A 23,579-nucleotide genomic window follows, 5' to 3' on the forward strand; every position below is an offset into this window, starting at 1 on the left:
ATTGCAGCTGACACAATGAATATTAAGCTAGTCAACCATGAGAGATGCATTCATGAGGCCAAACGAATTTAGGTTTTTTTAGAAGAAAATTCATTACAACGTACTGATGTTTAAGTGATTTTTCCCTGTACAAACGTGTTTTACCGTTTCTAGCAAACTCGTCACAGATAATTAACAGTGGATCTCTAGCAGCAATATTTGTAAATAATTATATTGTAAATAACTAAAATAATCTATCAAGAAGGCCTAAGTTAGGTATTTTTCCCAGCACAGGTTTTTACCAAAAGATGGAGAAAAGAGGAAGGAAAGGATGGAAGGTAATTGCTTTCGCCTCTAAAATGTAATTGGAAGAAGACTTCTAGTAAATTGAGAGTTAAAGAGAATTATCTTCTGAAAGTACTACTGAGCAAAATTTCCCACAGAAAACAGGTCCAAAAAAGATCTTTGTTAACCATTTTCTAAATTCAATATATTTCAATCATGTTTTCTTTATCCTGTGAAGACAATATGTTTATTTTCTGGAATATATATATATATATATCTCTCTGTATACATTACTCCATTTAAAAAAAATAAATAAATAAAACGTAGCACTAAGCAGCATTAAAGTTGTTGTGGGAGATGAACTGGCTTGATAATCTGTGGTTTACACAGTTCAGTCATAACCATGTTACAAAATTTTTTGGAAAAGGACACTGAAAGAAGATGACTAGTCTTCTCTATGCTGGGACCTTGTATAATACAATAAATATTCAACAAATACAATACCTGATAAAAAGTTAACGTTGCTTCAAACAGTAACTTCATAAATGCAGATACCTGAGCCTTAAGAGACATTTTTTCTCTAACCCCCATCAACACCCCCCCCATTCCTCTCTAGGATTCCACTTCATATATCATACCCCAATGGCCCGTGCCCAGTCCTCGCACCTGGTAATTTTTGCAGAGATTTCATAGAATTGTTCATTCTCACGGGATACTGTGGCTGCTCCACAAATATTTCTCTGCTTATGGGGATGGGCAACCTGCTGTAGCTGACTCTGCTTGGGCAGGGAAGCTGGACTAGGTGGTCTCCAGAGATCCCTCCCAACCTCACCCATCATTGTGGTTCTGTGATAATCCAGTTCTATGACCTCATGAATGGGCTCAGAAGAGATTTATTAAGAATATTGAGATTTGCAAAAATGTCCCAATCTCTGCTTCCCTTAAAGACCAGACAGAAGACATGCTATTGTTCTAACCATATTCCCTCTTCTCCTCCCCTAGGAATTTTAGGAAAAGGAAATTATATTAAACAAAACAAAAACAACAAAAAAATCCACTGTTCAAAATGGATTAAAGCCTCATTAAGTAGCAACCGGGACTGATGTTTTCAGTCAGTATGATTTATGAATTTTGTTTGCTTTGTGCTGTACACCAGCAAACAAAAGAACTGCTCTGGAACCATTCCCTGGGGGGGAAAAAATGTATGCAGAATGAGTTCAATTTTAAGACTCTCAGGCTGCATTTCACAACAAAACTATGTAAAAATATTAGTTGATTTTCATTGGATCTTAACTGAAATAGTATGATGTAATTATTCATACTTACTGAAGTGTGCACGTTCTGCCCAACATTATCTTCACTAGGTTTTGATGATTCGCCAGACTGATAAATTTGAAAGCAAAGAATTTTCAGAAAGCTTGTTAACTAAGCAAGTGGTTTCATAAAAAAGTCTGCCTTTTACATGCAGGAATCTGCATCAGATCTACTATTCCAGCACTGCCTGTGAATTAATAAAGGTAATGCTAGCTCTTTAAATATTTTTGTGCTTTTTTATATAGAAGTTGTTCTTATGTCATCCATGGATCAACATTAAAATCAAAATATTGTCCTAAGCTTCTCTCCTAAATGTAATGCTAAAATAAACACAATGTTAAATGAGTACTTGTCTTCATTTTAAAACAATGAAAATACCACCTACTGTACAAGGAATCAATACTGTGTATCTTAACAGAAATAATTCACACGTGCATATGCACTATCTTAAAATTGTATACATTGACTTGAACACCAAAAGTATCTTCTGTTAATGTGAACATAAGCAAGGAGTGTTCTCTTTTGGAAGAGTGATCAAAGAAATGGCTATCAAAAGGGATATTTGTTATTTAGAAGCCAATTTATCTGGCTATTAATATACAAAAATTCTGCTTAAAAATTCCCTGAAGCTACCTTAAATTCTGATTGTCCTGACAACTCTGATATTCTTTACCAGAAATATGGTCCTCATGTCTTATAAGCCAACAATTAAATACAAAATGAATGGTATTGTTATCATCTCATGCAAAATGTATCTAGTCATTTGAAAAAGGTCTAAGAAACTGGTGACAATTCATATACATATGACATGATTCATCTCATTCTACCTTTTGCAATTAGGCTGGATCTACATTATTTCTGACAGATAATTGTCTACCCCCTTTCTTAAAAACCTCTAAGTATTCCTATTATGGGAAGGTTAAACTTCTTTCTATAAACAATTACCTTGAAAGATTGTATGAGGCTGGAACCAGGTTTAAACAGCTGAAAGAGTAATTATAAAGGGACTAACTAGATAGCTGCTAGACATTATACAAGGAAACACAGCTTGAGTTCTGTAGTTTATAGTGAGGAAAACTTTTTTTTTGTTAAGAAATGCTGCAATAATAAACAATCTTCTGTACAGCATTTGATGGACAGCTTTTCTATGAAGTAGAAGAATGCACCTTAAATTAAAACAAAGATTTTATATTTTGCATATGTAAACATCACGATTATATGTCTAATTAGGCATGCAACCATGCTTTTAAACTGTAACAGGTGATACCTAACAGCAAGAGAATAGCTGCATACTTAAATAACAGCCTAGAGAGAACGGGATGAGCCAGAGGCACCAGCATCTATTTAAATATGCTATGCCATTTTCAACATAATTAGTTATCTAATTGCAAACCCAAACTTAGTCAATGCATTTGCACATGTAATTAATTACAGTTTGTTTAAAAGCACTTCATTTGTAGTGCTTTATTCTTCATTTCCTGCAAATCACATTAACAAAGGATAGATCTGATTTTCAAAAACAACAGAGACAAATACATAAAATGAAGAAAGGCATTAAATAAAAGAAAGCACTATAGGGTAATATACCATTAGTGCTATCTAGAATTTCAGAAACACACCTTTTATTTTCCCCTGAAACTACTTTAATTATTTCAAGCTGCAATATATTTAAATTCTAACAGTTAAGTTTTAAAAGACTCCTTAAGCTTTCTACACAAACAGCATCAATTATATAGGTCAGATTCACATTGTAAACTTCATGCAGGCACATAATTGTGACCAAATGAAGCCCTTATTTATTGGTATTTATTATTTGTGTCATACTAGCATCTAGAATCTCTAGCAACAGACCCGGCGCTACTATGACAGCTTTTCTACCATTATGTCCTAAGAGGTTTACAATCAAAGTATAGAAGTTGCACTGGATGCAAATCAGTATACAGGCATACAAAGAAACAAGGAGATCAACACAAAGAGCAATACAAAAGCATCTTCTGTAAACTTGCAATTATTATAAAGAGTGTCACAAGCAGCTAAGCAAATGGATTCACAGAGGTTTAGCTTTCTCTTTTTTTTTTTTTTTTTTGTGGGAAACATCAAAGCAACTAGACAGTCTTTACTTGAATTATTACATTAGTGCTCAGAGGAAGCTCTTCAGGCCTAGAAGAGGCAGAAGCCAAGTTCTTTGTACTATAAGTCAATGCAGAAAATAATAAAGGACTGAAAACAAAGAAAGAACTGAGTCTTGAGAATGATGATTTGCTATTGCTTCTGCTACAGGCATTGCCCAGATGTAATACAGTGGTTGTGGAAATGCTCCATACTGTGACACATCTCCAGAGCCTCTTCCAAAGAAGAGCAGAAAAATGACATCTGCACCTATTATTTGTAGTGAGTTGTGGAAAGGTGTCGGGTTTTCAGTTCCTCATACTGTCATTGTTGTTGAGCTTTTCCATTTTCACAAGGACAAAATTACAAGTACTGTTGCTGGGAGCAGAGAAGAAACTGTGTTTGCAACAGGACTGAGACAACAGCAGCACATTTTCACTTAGATTTTACTGACTGGATGTAGGACTTTCTTAAATTTTTGTGTCTCGGAATAGCCTTATGTCAGTATAAACTGTGTCATCATTTCTATGATAACTGGGCCATAATTTTTCAAAGCCAAAAGTGAGATTTTTTTCAAACCAGTACTGAGATGTCTTGATCAAATAACCTATGAAAGCTTGGCCAATGACACCTCTCATTCAGATACCTATTCAGTAAGTGTCACATAGAAATTCCAGCGCTTACTGTAATACAGAAATGTGATCCACAAATCACTCAACACAATGGAAAGAGTTCCATTGATGTAAGTGATTTCAGATCAGGTTTTGGTTAATATTTATATTAACAGCACTGCGAGATATCCTTAGAGATGTTAAACTCCTTGGCTTCCTGAAATCTCCTGTGCATGAACACATTTCTAGTTTTACAGAGATTCTTTTCAGAGAAGATATTGATTACAGTGGCACTGAAGAGCTCGAAAGAGTTTTGTTAGGTGTTTTGTTTTCCAGAAAGAACAAATAAAAGGAAGTGGTAATTATTTGCTGATACGGGGAGAAACTGTCTTCTGCAAAACTAGACAGCTTATTTGCTTTCATAACTTTCTGGTCAGAGTACTTGTTATAAAAAATCCTGGTCGGGTGATCAAAAATCCACTGAAGGTTTTAAAATTAAAAAAAACAAAAAACGAACTACATCATGTGTTCATTGAAAATCAGTGTGATCGTTACTATTAAAAAAGCTTGGAGAAAATTACAAAACACAAGGTTATTAATTTTTTATCAGCCAATATTCTCAGGAATTCTCATTAGCTTGAATGCACATTAAATATTGCAACTTAACAATAATTTCCTGGTATTTATGTATACATTTGGCCTTCTTTAATTTTTGGTGATGGGTCCCCTTCTTCTTTTTGACAGTCTGAATGTCTGGGTTGCAGCACAGGCAGACAGAGTTTCATGATAATGCAGTTCTTAACTGGATTTTGTGTGTCTGAAGTGAGCTGGTTTTAAACCTACCCAGGGCCTCGATCTGCTGCAGCCAATAATGTGATACAAATGGGATTCTGATATTATGCTGATGGGAGTATGGTTTGGTGACTCATGTAGTCGAGACTTAAAGAAACTTTTAAAACAACATTAAAAGTAACTGATGGTCATTCGGTCAGCAATTGAGACTTGTTTTATTTTAAATAGTCAGAGATGAGTATAATCAGAACACGGCTGAGATGCAGATACATCTGTGTGAAACTGGAACTCCATTCTGTTTTGCAAACATGATTTCTTTTGTGAAGCTCCCATTTGAAGCACAGGTTTTATTTCGGAAGTCGAGATTCACGCTGTATTGCATCTTCCATTGGGGACTACAGACTCCACTCGGTAATAAGATCTTTATACCTAACTTAATTACAGTATCTGAAAAACTGACGGGGAATAAACATGACTAATGATTCTGATTATCTCTCAACTGCTGACCTATCCAACAATCTCTCTGTGCAGAACCTTGCAGGGTGATCACAATTGATGATGTTTACATGTCTGACATTAGAAGTAACTACTGTAGCAAATCACACTTGTATCTGTGCAATACTTCAAAATTGAGGTAAAGACTGAAAATAAAATAACTACGTTCAATTTAATCTGAATTTAAGGGGCAATTTCTGGCAAATTTCTCATTTTCAGAATAAGTGAAACACTTCGTTCTCTGCAGATCTACAGGGTTGCAAATCATGTTTTCAGAGATGTCCTGTTCATGACAATATCTTTGTTGTATAACCTTACCAAACAAAGCCCAACAAGAGGGAAAGCAAAACAATTTAAGTTGTTCAACTTAATTTGTTTTCAAATTTGCATTTACTGCCAGCCGCTGTGACTGTCAGATGGAGAGATTCAGGTACTTGAGAACACCAGCTTAGCAATCTTTCCTTGTTTTAAGTGACATGAAGTTTATTCCTCCAATCTGGTTCTGTTTAATCTAAGCAGAATTTGTCTCCAGTGAGTAACGGATGTTTTGAATTTCTTGTAATTAAAGTCAGTGTGTTTAAGCATATATTATACACTTAATTTATATTTAGACTGAAAGCTTCAGTTGCCTGTAAAGTGACAACACAGAATCTAGGTTTGAATAGCTGAATCATGATTCATTTCAATCTATTTTTCAGTTCTGTTCCCAGCAGACCTATCTTACACCTCTTGATTCTTGACAAATTTGGCAGGTTTTTTTTCTCATTCATGTATACATCACATATACTTATTTATAAAAATACATTTATATGATTAGTTTTATGTGTATATATATATGTATTCTATAGCAAAATTGAAAATCCATGTACACTATATAAAATATTTAGAAGGGCTTATAAATTTAGCAAAAATAGTGCCTTATCACTTTCTGTCCTTACTGTAGGTTGTCAAGCCAGTGCTCTATACAAATTTCTTCTCCAGAGCAAAGCAGCTGTCCCAGCAATCATATGTTAAATAATGTCTACAGGACAAAAACACTGGAAGCTGGTCACACACCTTAACATCAGGGATATTCTTCTATTATTGACCATTCTTCAAATATCAACTACTGAGGATAGTTGGGAGACAAGGAATGATTCAACTATAAATAGGTTTCACTCATTGCTGTTAAAGTTGTACTCCTTACACTCCAAAGATGTACACCATCCTTAGGCTAACTTCACATACATACAAGAAAATTCAAAGAACAATCTCTATACAATAAATGGCTCAAAGTTTCAAGCCCCCCAAAAGGTTGCTGGATGTTTGCCAAAACTTCAGCATGATATTTTTAATTGCTTCTCATGAACTGTTTAATTTGTTATGAAGAGTGACTTGTGTGCCTACACATAAGTGACTGGTGCTATTTTCGGTAGTCTACTGAGACGTCCTCATGACAAGGGCAGCTATAACACAACATTCAAGAGAATTGTGCCTTTCTGAAGCTGTAGCTTGTAAGACCAGACAGGATAACTAGGACATCTAAAATGCCACTAGACAGGTATGTCTAAGCAACTGAATCCCACCTATAAAGCCTGTAAAACTTACTGTTTTCCTTTGGAAATTAAAGGTTGTACAGAAAGACTTTTTAAATGCATCACTCGGCTTTCAATGGTTTATTATAGAAGACCTCGGATTCAAAAATTTCAAATATGAATTACATGATTTTCTTTCAGCACTGAATATACAACATGGAAAGTGGTCACAGCAGAAAACACTTAGTTTCAACACCTAAAGAAGCAGCCACTAAGCGAAGTAGGAAAAAACACCCTTCAGCAACATAGGCTAATACCTTGCCCTTGTCCAGGCAACAAGTTAGCATCTAACAGATAAGTACAGCAGAAAAGAATTGAGTAGCTGAAAGATCAAACTTGCCAGAAACTTCTTAAACTCTGGTAAAAGACAACTGTGAGTCAAAGAGTAGACGTCCAACATATCTTGGCATGTTCTAAATGATCTTCACATGCCTTTGTATGAAGCAATAGTGTATACAGATCTCTAAATATTTCTAAAAGACTCCTCAAAATCTGTTATGTACATCAAAGGATACACAGAAAAAAAACCCAATTGCCTATGCAGAAGCTCTTACAGACTGACTTTAGCACTGGTACAAAGATGTATAGAGGATACATGAGCACCAGGAGCGAGGACAGGGGACGGAGAACAGAAACATAATTTCCTAAAACGTTCCCTAAAAATTAAAAGAAAAGGAGGGTTATAGGATGAGTTATGCTACACTGCACTACACCAGCTGATTAACTGTTGATGCAGGTATTTCTCCTGTGAATGGTTAATTCTGTCCATGTAGAATATTTAAGTCTTCACATTAATGAAGTCTCAAATTACCTACAAAATGGTTGGGCTTTTCTATTTCATCATCATCATAAAAATTCACATTATCCACAGAGAAATGAAAGGTAGAGCTGTTGCCCTGTGCTTTAAGGTTTGTCAAATTGGGGGCTTTCCCTTTACAGCCTTGTAACCTTTCACTTGTAGCACTGAAGTCCGCTTTTGACTTTGTAGTCTTTCACTGACATACCCCAAGGCTGCTGTGCCAATACTTTTAGCTTGTACTCCCAAATGCTTTTGTCCTCATGGCCTTGTGTCATTGAATTGCAAGACTTTGATATGTGTCTGATGTTGGGTTTCTCGTGGGAACAGGTTAAGACTGATGTTTAAGTCACCCTTTCTCCTCCCACCCCTCTTCCACCTCTCATTTCGTAGCTTTTGGTTTATAACTTTATGGTCAGGAATATGTAGAGCTTAGTAGATAACATTAGTAGATAATTATTATTTAAATAGCCCAGAAGCAATATCCAGAAATACACATGCACAGAACTTCACAACCAGTTAAATGAGTGCAACATCTGTACCTGGTCAGTGTGCTGCAGTCTGCACCATCAGCACCAACGTGTAAAAGAAACCACCTGGGATACCAAGGTGGTCCTGCTCCAACTGTATAGTCACTGTGGGAAGTGTTCAGGGGAATATCTGTGGCACTGGAGAAAAGGATGGGAAGAGGAGACTTGCCTGGAGATGTCCCAGTCTCTTCCTTTGCAACTGGCCACTGGTTTCAATTCTCTTTCTTTGTCTTTCTCTTATTTCCTTTCTGTAAATTTTCAAAAGAAGTTATTTTTTTCATTCATAGTATGTATACCATCAGCTATGGACCTCACAGGTAAGCCTGTCTGTTCAGCCTTTGAGTAACACAGAGAATACTCCAGATTTGAAGAAGCCTTCTACAAAAATCAGTAGACATGTATGTAGCATTCCTGATATATCTGCTATTTTTGCCCATGTTTGGGTAATATCGAGCATGAATGATGGAAAGAAGATTAAGGATGCTACTAATTATAACAGTGAAACAGTTGAAGTCTATGTGGCCCAGCCAGAAGTTAAGTAATTATGAAAAATTTGATATTAACTATACTTCTATATTCTCTGAAAAAAAGAGAGTGTTTGAATTGACAGAGGGAAAGTTTGGTTAAAAAGTCCTCAGGCATTAGTTATTACTTCAAAAATTGACTCAGATTTTCAGATTCTATGTAGCAGAGATCCCAAAAGAACATATCTAAAGCTGATCTAACTGAACCTGTTCAAACATCATCAATATTTCCCAGCAGAAGATGCAAGAATTAGGGATCTCTAGGTAACCTGTCAGGAAACTAAAGCTTTCTTTAGAGAAATACAGAAAATCAACTGAAGAAGCAACATCCTAACAGGTTTATCACATCTCTCAAATAATTAAAAACGTTCAAGACTTTTTAGATAAATAGTTTGAGGAAATAGAAGTGCAAACACTGCAGCCAAACATCAGAAAGTGTTTTCAATTTCACTATCTAAATCTGACAACGTAAAAAAACGTAGTTGAATTTTGTCTTCATATAGAAGGAAATGTAGCAGTTCACTAACTGTCTTCCACACGTATGACAAAATTTAGCCCTCTTCTATCCCATGTGAGACAGCTCTTGATAGAGACCAGCAAGTACTCCATATTTACCTCTTGCTCCTTGAAAAGAAATTAGAATTAATATCAGCTAAATCAAACTTACAGGAATGAAATATAATCTGGTACCTAAAAATTCCTTATGTCATCTTGGCCCTTCTCTTTTCATAAGTTGGGCTCAAAGAGTTAATTGTGCTGAAATAAACATTAGCATAATGCCTAAGGATACAATTTTTTACCTGGCTATGGAGTGTTGGCAGCATAGATGCCGAACCTAAACTGTAGAATAACTCATTAGGAAATATGCAATAGCTGTGGCAAGATTTACTACAAATATGCTTGAAGTGTTTTTAAAAATTAATATTATGCTGCTATGCTTGGCTTAATTAGCTTTCTTCTTCATTTACAAAGCATATCTGTCTGGTTTATGAACTTAGTCTCTATTCCCTATTCTTGAAAACCTGTTTAATTAAAGTTTTAACTACTGCATAAGCTTTAGAAACAGTAGAATGACTTTTATTACTAGAAATCTAAATCCTTCTTTTAAATATTATCATACCTACATATAATGTATCGGAAATATGGCAAGACATGCTCCATAATACTCCTGAATAGACACATGACACTGCTACTTTTAATTATACATCATCCATTTCCACTATGTTGCATGTAGGCAATTTTGGTTTTTTTTGCACAGAAAGTTGCACTAGCAGTAGAACTGTGATTAATTTAGCCAATCACCAAGTCAGTCCCCTGAAATCCATTAAAGGTCACCTTTCTTTTTTAGGTACGTACCCATTTCTAATCTGTTCATTGATTTCCTCATCCATTATTCTATTCTACCTCTTTTAGAGGTCCATCACTTATTAGACTCCCACCTCTACCAGTAGGGCACTATGCTTTGGTTTTCAATTATAGCAAATCCTATCACAATCTTTTTCAGCATTTATCACTTGCTCCCCTTCATGCTATAATAAATGATTAAATACTAATTTATTTTTGCTATATATACAAAATTGAAACCTAGTCATTAGAAGTGCTATCTGGGATATACCTGAAGTTCTAGAAATACATGACATACAGTTTATCATAATATATTTTTGGCTGCATATTAAAAAGCTTGTGGCATAATGGTCAGCAAGCAGAAATTATTTGTGCAATCACTGCCAACACACTACAGTAAAGCAGAAAATGTTTTTGGCTCCCCTATGCACAGCTGCTGGAGACCCCACTTAATGACTTGTTACCCATTATACCCAAAATACACTACAGTTTCATCACACAATTTACTCCACAGAAGCAGAATGTCAACAATAGTCAGTTCTACAATAATGAAAAAAGATAATAGTCATTTTCCCTCCTATTCTCATTTGAATCTCATAACCACTGGGGTGATCAATTTCAAAACCTTATTAGTTCTGCTACTGTGAACTATTCAGGCCCTCATTTCAAGATCAGTTTGCAGTGCAAAACTATGGAGGCAATCTTTTTAAATGAACAATTTACAATTAATATTTCTGCCAACATATATTTGCAAGATTTACATAATAGCAAACACAATAATTTCAGAATTTTCAAATTAAAACATGGACAATTATTCCGTATGGCTGACAAACAGTGCTATAAAATACACACTGGCACTAAAAAACTGTCAGGCTGTAAATCTAATGAAGAAAAGAAGCAAACAAATGGGAAACTTTATGCTATTCTAAATTAAAAAAAAAAAAAAAGAGAGAGAGATAAAGCATCATCAGTTCATTCTGTATTCATTACTCCACTCAATGGAAAAATATGAAATGTATAAAATCAATTCTAACTCTTTGAAGCGGTGACATTTTTTGTATTATTTACATATGTTCTTATCCCCAAAAATGTTTTCTTTACATATGCTCTTATCCCCAAAAATGTTTTAACCAGATTTTTAGTTAGACTAAATTAGCCCGTTTCCCTTAACATTAACAGAGCTAAGACGGTTCATACCAGCTGAGACTCTGATCCTATGAGAGTCTGTTCAGATGATCACAAATGGCAGTGTCGGTGCATTTTAAGAAGTTACTGTGCTTCAGCTGGAGTTGATAAGCAGACATGTGGTCCCCGTCAGCTCACTGCAATGCCAAGTACATGGTGTTCACTTAAGCTGCCTTCATGGTTCCAAAAGGGAGCCCAGGTGAAAGCATTGGAAAGATGAGCATTTAGGAAGAACACTTTGGAGGCGAGCTATGCTTTTTTATTTTTTTATCTACAGCATCCAAAGTGATGCGACTGCTGTTGTTTCCTTGCACGTGAGTAGAGATGGAAATGAATCTTCTTCATTAGGCTGGAGTGGTATCATGCACGTGGTCAGCTTTACAGGGGTCACGTTGAGGGAGCAGTACCTTCAGCTGTGCGGGATGGAAGGAAGGGGGGAAGAGTGTGTGCGTGCGTGTATGCGCATGTAGAAATGGAAGGGAGCAGAGAAAAGCAATACCTTTGAAAACCCACCAACTCGCAGTTACCTGACCCTTACTTGATTTGAAACGAACAGAAAGTCTGCTTAATTCTTCCTTCAAAGGAGACAAAGGAATTCAGACAAAAACAAACAAACAAACAAAAAAAGTCATCATTTGGGGCTCTGAAGCCAGGATAACGATACAGATAATGAAACAACCCCATACTGAGTCTAGTTCGCAAGATAGTTTTCTACTTATTGGTAGGTGGATAAAACTCTTTCATTATGTCCCTGGCTAAGTTCAGTACCTTAAATATATTCAAGACAGAGAGAGGACTTTTTTGAGGCTGTAAAATGAAATAACCAGTAAGATTTATTTACATTATTCAGAGTAGACTCTTCTGTTTCAGCATGTTTTGCTTCAATTTGCAAACATAACAATATCCTGGATCCTAATACTGCTCAAGCTAATAAAAATTGTCCTTTCAATTTACAGGAGGGAAGTGCACAGAATTACCAGGTTCTGAACCTTGTTTGCCTTCCAGTACACATAGAAAAATGTGCTGCTGACAAACACATGAACTTATTGTTTATTTTCTGGGATGAGGATCCCAGGGAGTTCAGTTAATGGCTGTCCTACACGCTTTTTATGTGAGCATAGGCCTACAACACCTTTCATCCTAACTTCTTCTTCTGTAAAATGGGTTTAATACTATTTCCTTCTTCCTACCCCCGTATTTGTTTTGTCATACTGAGCTTTTAATGTGATACATATAAATGAGCATCACAGTTGAAATGGAGCTCAACTCTCCAGAAACTACTTAAGCAGACTTCTGAACATTGAGCAAATGAAGTCCTAAATTGCTCAGGACAAAGACCATTTTTACTAAACACACCCTTTATTCTGATGCCTAAGTATGGATTTCAGTGCCAGATTTCAGACCACCAATGACATTTGTGTCTGTAGCTTAGAAAGCAAAAAGGAAATAATTTGTGAAAATTAAAATACATGAAAACATTTTATTAACTATTGGATTTTTTAAATGTTAGTGCATTTTATTCACTTGCTGCTCACTTTTAAAAAAAATCTTCATAAAGACAACCTATTGAGCTTCCCATTGAGATCATTATACTGGTATGCATGTCTTCTCTAACCATCTGATGTCTTGGCAGCAAATCAACTTTCAGTGAAACAGAAATCAAATGTGTTTCTTTAAAGAAAAATGCCTACAAAAGACATGCTCTCTTAAATGAGGTGAATACACTGCATCTGTTTAAGCTTCTAACAAAGATAACATTCCTCTAAATGTGACATAACGTATTTGAAAATTAGTATCAGCTATCGCAGGACAGTTCAGGTTGGAAGGGCCTTCAGGAGCTCTCTAGTCCAACCTCCTGCCTACCCCAGGGTTAGCTACAGGATCAGGGGAGGTTGTTGAGGGCTTTACCCAGTCGGGTCTTGAACGCCTCCAAGGATGGAGACCACAGCTTCTCTGGCAACTGCCCCACTGCCTGACCATCCTCACGGAGAAAATTCTTCTTCCATCCAGTCTGAACCTCTCTCGTTTCAAGTTAGGTCCATTGCCCCACTATGCCTGGCTCTACCTTCTTGCTAACCTCCCCATAGGTGCTGGGGGCTTGCTGTGAGGTGACCCCAAAGCTTCCTCTTCTCCAGGCTGAAGAAGTCCCGTTTTTCCCCAGCCTCTCCTGACAGGGCAAGGGCTGCAGCCCCTGACCAGCTTGAGGGTTTGGAGCCCTCTGCTGTACTTGTTCCAGGTTATCCATGTCTTTCCTGCCCCAAACTGGACACAGAAGTCTGTGTGTGGTCTCTGAAACAATGGTATTTTGATTTTCCTAAAACAGCTTTTGGGTGTATCCCAGCCCTGTTCATAATGTTTGTGTTTAAAACCTACCAAAAGGCCTCAACATCCTAGACAATAATTTTGTAGGAAATAAAGACCTGCCCATTAGTAGTATTACCCATTCTTACATTGGTCTCTACTCAGTGTCCAGCACATGGAAGCCAGTCAGGAGAAGTAAACTGGTTACCGTAACTCTGCTGGATATTTCCACCGCAGAGAACTCCACAACTGACCAATGATGGGATAAACCAGCAGAAGTTAGATGCTCTCAGGTGCTGGTTTAAGCACCATCCAGACAGGCCATGGAACTTCAACAGTACTTTTCCCAACTCCTCTCCCAGATTTCTATTCTCCATCCTTGTAGTTTTCAATGATAAAGACATAAAGTGCTTTTCTGCCTCTTTGCTCTTAATTCTATAATCTATATTAGCACAAGACAGAATGGTACTTCACACAGCTACAGCTAATGCTGGCAGTAAGAGTCTGCAGACACAATTCCTGCATATACTAGAGTATACTTCACAATAACCATGGGCTGCATAATTACAGGGATTTATTGAAAGTCATGAGAAATGTTACTCCAAGGTGCCTACAGAGCATTTAAAAAACTTTCCCACTGTTTATTACTCTGGAAGATTAAAATAGTCTTTGAACACTACCAAGAGTCGTTATGCACAGTGTTCACGGATATGCCATCTTAAAAGAGATGCTGCTTTTTTGCATTTTAGAGTGCTGCTTCTCTAATTAAACAACAACAACAAAACGAAATTAAAATAAAAGAAAAAAAAAGAAGAAATAATAAAAAAACCCTTTCTCCCTCCTGTAGATGCAGCTGTCATTTGTGTCTTGGTTCAGATGCACACTAATAGAGAGTAGCTGAGTACATATTGCAATTGCATACTCAATTTTCAGTACTCTTGGGTTTAGTCTGAATAGTAACTCTGTGAAAACTAGTGTTCTTGATGGTATCTCTTTTATTGCCTCTTAGTGTTGTCCAAATCAAACCTCCTCACTTCAGAGGTAATAGGATATGTTGTTTCTTTTTTCTATAAGCTAACGCTGCAAATTCTGTACAATCTCAGGGAATCATATTACATTGTCTTTTTTCCTTTAATATTAAGAGTTCCAGAGGTCATACTGGGTCTACATTGTAACTCCATTGCTTTCAGTGAATTTTGACAAATGAAACCAACTGAAAAATCAGAGAAATTATATTGATGGTACACAACATCTTTTAGCAATCTTGTTGCTGCTATTTGTACTCTTAAGAAGAAACTATGGCTTTAAAATATTATGGGTACTAAAGGAATGAAGACCTTACTGCATGGAGCAATGAGTAAATACTGCTATAATATTAACACTCACACATTCCAATGTGGAAAAAACCATAAAAAATTAGTCTGGAAAACTATGTCTTCTTATTTTTTGCATTTTCATATTTTTTGCCTTTGTGAAAAATTATTTTACCCTGTATTTTCTGAAAACAAAAGATAGCACATTTGTACATTTTTTTTTCCTGAAGTTCAACTTTCTATTCTTATTCTGTCTCTTCATGCACCTTCCTCAAATAATAGGCAACCAATATCTAATGCAAAGCAAATAGTTTATCCTTATTTTATAATGAGTATGAAGAATGCCAAATTTTAGAAACCCAGCTTTGCAGACCTTCATTACTGGGCCTAAAGATCCATAGAACCTTAGAAATTCATTATGGATACAGAAAATCTTCATTCCAGGTTTGTCAGATTGTTTTTACAGCTTACAGACACTGTACCAATATACATTCCTATCATTTGCGTTTACAGAAATGGAGTCCAGTCATGCAAGGACTCTGCATATGGAAATGGAATCAAAATCAATGGAAACTATTTAGGAGATCTGCAAAGATACGATCAATGCTGAAGAGTCATGACAGAGCAGTATAGCTGGAACCTCATAAAAGCTTTCATTGGCTTAAAAAAACCCATCAGTACCTAACAATAAATACTGCAAAATAAACTGCATAAATCCTATGACATACGCATTCTGTGCATATGGTGACAAAAATCTTTTGGAAGACAAAGAGTTTTTCATCTAAGGGGTAGTTTGACTGCTACTACATCCTTTAGATACATAAACTACAAGGACAGAACAGTATGAAGACCGCAATTAGTTAGACAAAAGGAAAGGTGTTCCAAAGTTTGTAATCTCTGAGGACAGTGCTGTGTCTTTGTAGAGTACAAGCAGTTCTCCTTTCTGTCAATCCCGCTAGCACTCTTGTCAATATGGATCCCCACACTCACAGATCTATACTCACAACCCAAAGTCAAAGACAATGGACTTTGAGGAAGAAGGCGATCGGATACAGCCATAAACATGGCCTGTATCATGATCTACTGCGATTCCTAGTCTTTTGATGCCTTTTACTGATATTCCATTTCTCTTTTCGAACTCTGAGCCATTGCAAGCAGTCCTTACCACAGCACCAGTACCTCAGCATAGCTACCAGAGGTTTTTGTGTGTGTCAGGGGTGGGGGGGATGGAGGGCGAACAAGAAGACTCTTACTACAGCGCTAGCGAACGTAAAATGATTTCTGTGAGATTAAATGGCAAAGGTCTGGATGCAATTCCTGCCAGGTGGTTGCCCTGAAGAAGTTACATACAGAGACATTCTTATGCCACAACACTGGCAAAGTCTGAGTTTTTCTGAAGGTTGTTCTGCTTCCTAGAGGCCGGCAGTAATTTAATGGTATAATCTAACACAAGTCGCTATCAAGTAGTAAAGTCTCTGCATGAAGACAGTTGTTTTGTTGGACAACCATCCTTGATCCTCAGTGAAAACAAATAGCAGCCACAACTGTATGATGAAATTGAGCTGGTTCAGTAAAAAAAAAAAAAAGTAAGAAAACTTGTTGATTGTCTTTTTTCATACTGAAGGGATACTGGACACCACCTACTCCCCGAGAAAAAAAAAGCAACCAAACACCTGCATGGAGCAGTGAACAGTTTGTTTGAAGCTGAAAGGGTTCTCCAACAAGTGGACAGAATGACCAGATTTTGGTTATATTTTAAGGCAGAATGGCTTATAATCTAAGGCAGCATGAAGTCATACCACGATTGCTGCATTTAATAGCTGCTGATGGGCTTTATTTCTATTAATTCTCTACTTCTTTTTCGAACCCCTTTATATCTCTGTCCTTCCTAACATTCTGTGGCAATAGTTTCTGCAATTTAATGATGGACCTTGCAGTAAAAGTTGAAAAATTACTGACGCTTGGTTTAGGCCTACAGCCTAATAATATAACGATCTATCTCTGTTTGTCATGCTTTGAGAAGTAAGGAGTATTTCCTTATTCACATTTTCAGAGCAGTTTTGCAAGATGCAACACTTAAATGCAACATCATTTTGCTGAACCATTCGGTCCTCAGAACACTGGCTCCTAAATAGGCTAACAACATCCCGGGACAAAACTTTTAAAAATTACTCTTCCTAGGGGCTTGCAAATCATTCCTAAATCAGGTATAGTATCAAGAAGCAAAAAATTATACGAAAGAAGCAGGATTGACACACCAAGCTCCTGCAGACCTGTGCAACTGTGACAGACAGAAGGAATACAAATTAGTTCAGCAGGTTACTGAACAGACTTAATTTTAAATGTTACCAGTTTAATCCCAATTTTGGCTTACTTCACATGAACCTTCATTTATTTGTGTTACTGAAAACATACTATAACTCACCTGTGATAGATTACTATAGATTTTTGAATTTCCACTAGTGCATTTAAGATAAATGAGTTTTAATAAGCTTAATTTCAAGTTATTCAAAGTGTTTTATAATACCAACATTAATTTTTAACAAATTAGACTATATTGACTTCTAAAATAAGGCCTCCTTTGGAAGAATTATCATTTAAACAGTCCTCAGGAACCATTGTAATGATTTCCTACTTGAAGTTAATTCTCCTGTGAATCCATGGAAGACAAAACAAAACCTGATCTATGGGAGCTACACTTTGCAATATTGTCTATATACAAGATGACCTATAGATTCATTCTCAAGGGCTAAATGGTGATTTCCTGTCGAGTCTTTAAATTCTTTTGAGGAGGAATTTCTACTAGTTTATCCAAATTAAATTATCTGTTACAGGTTTGTGGCATGTACTACATGCTTCTGGGGATTTACAAGACACTACCAAACTCACTTCACTTGGATTACCAACTAGACTGGAAACAAGAATAGAAAATTGAAATGCCAGAATATTTATTCGGTGAGTTTGTAGCATTTTTCAATCCCTCAAAGCATATTTCAAAAAGTGAAGTACTATGTAGTCCATAATGTCAGACTACCTGAAAAATACAAAATGAAAGGTCAAAATGGACCTATTATAGATATCTCAACTACATTGCTTTTCAATGTCACAATTTTTTCTTATTTAATGCTTTTAGAAATGAAGAACTGAAAACCAGGATTTTTCTGCTGTGAAGTCACAACACTCGAACTCAAGTCAAAATATAAGAAATCTTCCCTACGGTACTAATGGCTCTGCTTATTTGATTTTTCATTACTTTCAGTAATTAACAAAGAGTAAAATGCTAACTAACTGATTTTAATTGGTAACATGAGAAAACACAGCATTCATGTGACAAATTATCCCTAATCATGCACCGATAGATTGGATAAAGATAATTCATTCACCTGTGAAAGCGTAACTACAGACTCACAGACCATATTGTCTACCACCTATCTCACGGAGCACTAAATGAAAATACCTTCCAGCTCACAATTATTTGCAAATCTTTCTTTATAACAGAAGACTGGAAGACTCACCACTGAAAGCGGGTATTAATTAATTCTGTCACATGACACCAAGCAAAATTTGCAGAGCAACAGACAGACTTTGTACATTGCACTGACCTTCCAGATAAAATATCCAACACAACTCCCTGTATAACCACCAGTCTCTGCAAAACCATTGCACCCACAAACAGCCCCACAAGTGCTAGAACCCCACCATATCTAACTGATGATTCCCATTCTTCTGCACCCTGGAACTGAAACAACTGCTCTGTAGTGAGACTGGTTGTTTTCTCAGCAAGAAGGAATTCTGATTGATCAATGGAGCAGCAAAAGGCTTGAAGAAGTGGGGGTTTTTTTAGCATGCAGGCATATATAGTCCATTTCAAAGGCTTGATATTAGGAACAAGGATGTTCAAATATTCCTCTAAGGTCAGTATATATTAGTTGTGCATCATGTTTCACCCACACCAAAAAAAGAGTCAGAACATTAGGGAAAAGTCCCATACTTTCAGATGGGACTGAACATTTTTGTACATGATCCATGTTACTTTCAATTTCATTCAGAGCATCATTTTATGCTGATCAGGAATAATTCAATATACAAAAAAATATAGACATAAAATCTTAAGGGATCAAACCCAATTTTTTTTGGTTTGTAATAAAGACTGTCTTCAGATATCAAATAGGAGTTGAAATCTTCTATTTATGTTTTCTATGCATGCTTTCAGTTACCAGTTGTCTGTTTCAGTCACAGATACCCTAGTCACATATCTGCTTGCAGGATCGTTACAAAAATAATACATATTTTAGAAAAATCTTGCCAGCTTTGCTCTTTTATCTTATTATCTAAGCTTTTGCTTTACCCTAGTGCTATGAAAAGTGACAAGTATTACTTACATTTCCTACACATACACAATTAAGGGATGATAATATGTAATAAAAACTTAATAAGTTATAATAGTTGAGTAATTTATTCTTTAGCTAAAAACTAGTTTCTACAGTTAAAGCAAAAAGCTCTGGGACAATTTTCACAGGTTCAAATAGAAAGAATGCACATCTGAATTAATGAGATTAATATTTTTATCAATAAATTAATCTAACCTGTTTTACCAAAGACCAATGAGGATCATTGTACAGTCTTCTGTGTCCATGAGTGATTCACTAACCTACAGGCTCACCAGTATTCTGCACACACTCCCACAGCTGTTATACCCCACACCCTTGTCCATTTGGCCAAGAACACCCACAGAAGTTAATGAGAAGTACAGAGTCTTAAGGCATTTGAATGTACAGCATTATTAATTTCCTACAGCTGGAATTTAAGTTATTAAATGTCTTTTGTGTTATCAAAAACTACATTCAGTTACAAAAATTCAGACAAATATGTTAATAATATAGAACAGTGAAAAGTAACACTTGAAGTTGCCTTGTATTGCTATCTCTTTCTGACGTTGCTACAGAAATGAATAGCAATACTGAATCATGAATACCAGTCTTATCACTTATATGAATTACAGCACTACATCAAGGAAAAAGTACCCTCTTAAGGACATAGGTATGTAAAAGGCACACACTACTCCTATATTTTTAGTTCTTTAAAGTGATAGCTAGTTTTAGCTGTAGATGTCCATAGTTTTTGGACATCAAATTATCTTCTTAGTGTCTGTTATTTCGGATATTTTGCTTCAATAGAGATGTCAGAATTTATTTCCACTTCTCAAACTGAGATGATTCAGAATTTTTCAATAAAACAGAAGTTACAATGACTGCAAGAGGGAAAAAAAGAAAAAGGACACAGACATATTCCATAGTGCCCAAAAGCCCACTGGTGCTGCTACGAACTATGGCTCATTGAGACCACACTCAAATCCTTGATTTGAATTGCAGCTGCCAAGTACTTCGTAAGTATTCACTACACCAGAGCAAGAATCATTATCTAAATGAATTGAGTCTCAGTCTGCCATATTGTCTGAGAGCTCCCAGGGTCATTCATACCTTAGTGTGGGAAACTAGGGATTTACTCTCCCAGCTCTATGCCAATTCTATTCTGTACCTGGGAAAACGAAACCTTTTCAAACAAGCATTTTCATGAAAATAATACTGTTCCAACAAAAACTTTTGATTTACATCTACTAGTAATTTATTTCCACCCAGCCCCAGTAGGAAAGTCTATCTGTCAGAGTAAACCAAGTCTTGAAGTACTCTAGAGTCTACTCTTGCTACAATTTTTTTTCTGATAGAATAATTTACTCCAATTCAGTTCCACCATATTCCCCACAGATTCTTACACACTGCAGTGAAGACGGGCATCTATGAGGGTTCTTTGTCTCAAAAATAAAATAAAATAAATTAAAAAAACCCCAAAACAAACCTGAAACGAACAAACAAAGACCTAAAAATCCACCCTATTTTTATTTGCCAAGCACAGTATGAAACAGCAGCTGGACTCTCTAAATGAAAAATCACAGCCCTATAATCTTATTGAAAAAATGCTGTACAATTGCCTGCCTTGATATATGGCAGAGCTATTCTAAGAAACAAGCATTATTTGCACCCATGTACCTTTCATGAGAGAGTGAGCAGTTTTGTGTAGCATTTCTCCTCTCATTAAAAAGAAGACAGGTACAATGCTGACATCCCTGTTAAGAATAGATAGAAAGAAAATACTAGAAAGTTCTCGTTGTCTAGGATACTGATTTAAAATCCACTGAAAAGCTGCACTATTCCTATAAAGACTCAGAGATTAAGGCTTAAAATACTTACTTGATAATGTCTCCTTCAAGAGCAATCACTCGTTTAATGATCTTCTGTTCAGGGTTTCTAGGAGACCTGAGACAGGGGATAAGGTTATACAATCAGTGATGTTCCCATTGTTTTAAGAAAACGAAAAGAAATTCCACAAAGAAATAGACATTATTAAAGTCATTAGGAGATTCCATGTTCTCCTTGATAACGCATCAATCATGATGTTCCACGCTGAAGTGAAGCTACTGTAATCATTCTCATTGCAAACCATTATTGAAAAGCAGATGCTGAAAAATGGCCTGCAAACACCACAATAATCAACATACCTTTTAGCATGAAAAACACGCTCCACAACATTAAAAGTAGAATGTCCCACTACCAATGAAGAGGGTACCTTTGTGAATAGATTAATGTATTAAAACCTGAATTCGCCATTATATTGTGTTCAAACATTCATGTCGTTCACTCACTTTGGGAAAAAAATCTCCCCGTGTTATATTAATATCTGTCACTAACTTAGGTAAACCTTGCCTCGGAAATCGTGGAAGCTTAAAAAAAGTTGTAAAATTTTCTGAAAGTTTCAGCTTTATCCAAAGCTTCTTAATGTAATACCATGCTTTCACTTGAAGTTATTTTCCTATAAGCATGTTTTATTGAATGGATTCTGATCACGCCTTACACAGTATTATAAGAAAGCAAAGCTGAACTTGTATGCCCCGCCTGAATACTCCAACTTACTCGATGGATATTAATAGATAGGACTATTAAAAGTGTTATTCTACCACAGTTTTGACAGGTTAATGTAGACATATGTGCACCATAAAATTTCTTCCTTTTCTATATACTTTACCTCTTCTTTTCTATTCTTCACTTTTAATTACTCAACTATTCAAACTTAGTAGAGCGTTTTCATGTTATTTAAGAAATTCTTTTTATTTGCTGCTTGTATATAGGAGAGTCAGGGATGGAACAAATGGTTTTCATTTTCTGATGGTCCTTGGGCTTTGTTAGACTCCAAGTACAGCCTGCTACACATGCAATTGCAAGAGCTTTATATTACAGTTTTCTTGCCTAAAAACATTGGCCATGCCATCCTCACAACAGACCAGTACCTTTGAGCTCATCTCTGGTCAACTGATAGCACACTAAGATTACATTTTCTTAAAAAGCAAAGCTGAGATGAGTCTGGATGAAAAACTTGCCCACAGTGCTGCATGACTAAAGGCATTTGCAGTTGACTTTCAGTTCCAAAGTTAAACAGAAAAATAGTTTCAGGCTTAGTTAATTTTTTTAATATGAAGCCAAAAAAGTATTCCAAACATTTTAAAAGTGGTTTGGGGTTTTTTTTTGTGTGTGTGTGTCAATAAATTTGAAATATATTTATATTTCAATGCAATGAAACAAAATTCAAGAAGTATAATTTTGAATTTCAAAATATCAAATAGTTTCACTTTACAGTTTGCTAAGCCTGAAAACCTTATTTCCACAAAGCAGTGAAGAGCAGTGAACATGAATACGGACCATACTTTGATTCCCTAGTCATCACTGGAATTTTCAAATCATCATATCATTTACAGTAATATTTTATTTAGCATTAATTTTACCCGAAGAGTTGTATATTCCAGTTCAGTCTTGTCTTTCATGTTCTTTATCAGGCTGAGAATACACATTTTTATAATATTTTACATGTCAGTCTTGGGAAGAATTAAGTTTTAGATGCTCATATGATTTAAATATATGGAGTATCCACAGCACTTTCTGGTGCTGCTCCCTAGCAGGCTTCAATGCATACTCATTCAAGCACTGACCACCTCTTATTCTCAATGAGTGCACAGTCTAAGAGAAAACAACACACCTTTATTATTACAAGCTACTATAAATTAAAAATATTTGCAAAAATTACTGTTACTTGATTTAATGTTTAATTCATTTAGGCTCATATTGCAATGTTTTCATGTAAAATTTAAGTAACGGAAATAATAGTACATAATGTGTCTGGTGAACTGTGCATTTCTTAAAGACTGAATGAAAACAAATTTTAAGTTTGCTCTTTCAAAATTCTGTTCTGGTTTAACACCTTACTTTCAAAGGTTCTTTGAAATCCCCCATGTAAGCATTTTCACTTGATTAGTATGTATGTATTGTAATGTAATTACTGACCTCTCCCTTAATTTGCCTTCCTTGTGAAAAAAATTTT

General features: G+C 35.9%; 1 protein-coding gene across 5 annotated transcripts in view; it reads right to left on the reverse strand.

Annotated features, from left to right (window-relative positions):
• IMMP2L (inner mitochondrial membrane peptidase subunit 2) overlaps window positions 1-23,579 on the reverse strand; it is a 466,489-nt gene that overhangs the window by 133,969 nt on the left and 308,941 nt on the right. For 3 of the 5 annotated variants that reach the window (XM_075059110.1, XM_075059109.1, XM_075059107.1), the window contains exon 4: window positions 21,401-21,466. The exons of 1 other annotated variant lie outside the window; for it this stretch is intronic. In XM_075059110.1, the coding sequence (XP_074915211.1) occupies window positions 21,401-21,466 (66 nt within the window). Of the gene's footprint in view, window positions 1-21,199; window positions 21,277-21,400; window positions 21,467-23,579 lie in introns of all 5 variants that reach the window. One more of the 5 variants, XR_012654631.1, reaches the window with a different exon arrangement.

This window comes from Buteo buteo, chromosome 28, assembly GCF_964188355.1.
Source record: "Buteo buteo chromosome 28, bButBut1.hap1.1, whole genome shotgun sequence".
Classification (NCBI taxonomy): Eukaryota; Metazoa; Chordata; class Aves; order Accipitriformes; family Accipitridae; genus Buteo; species Buteo buteo.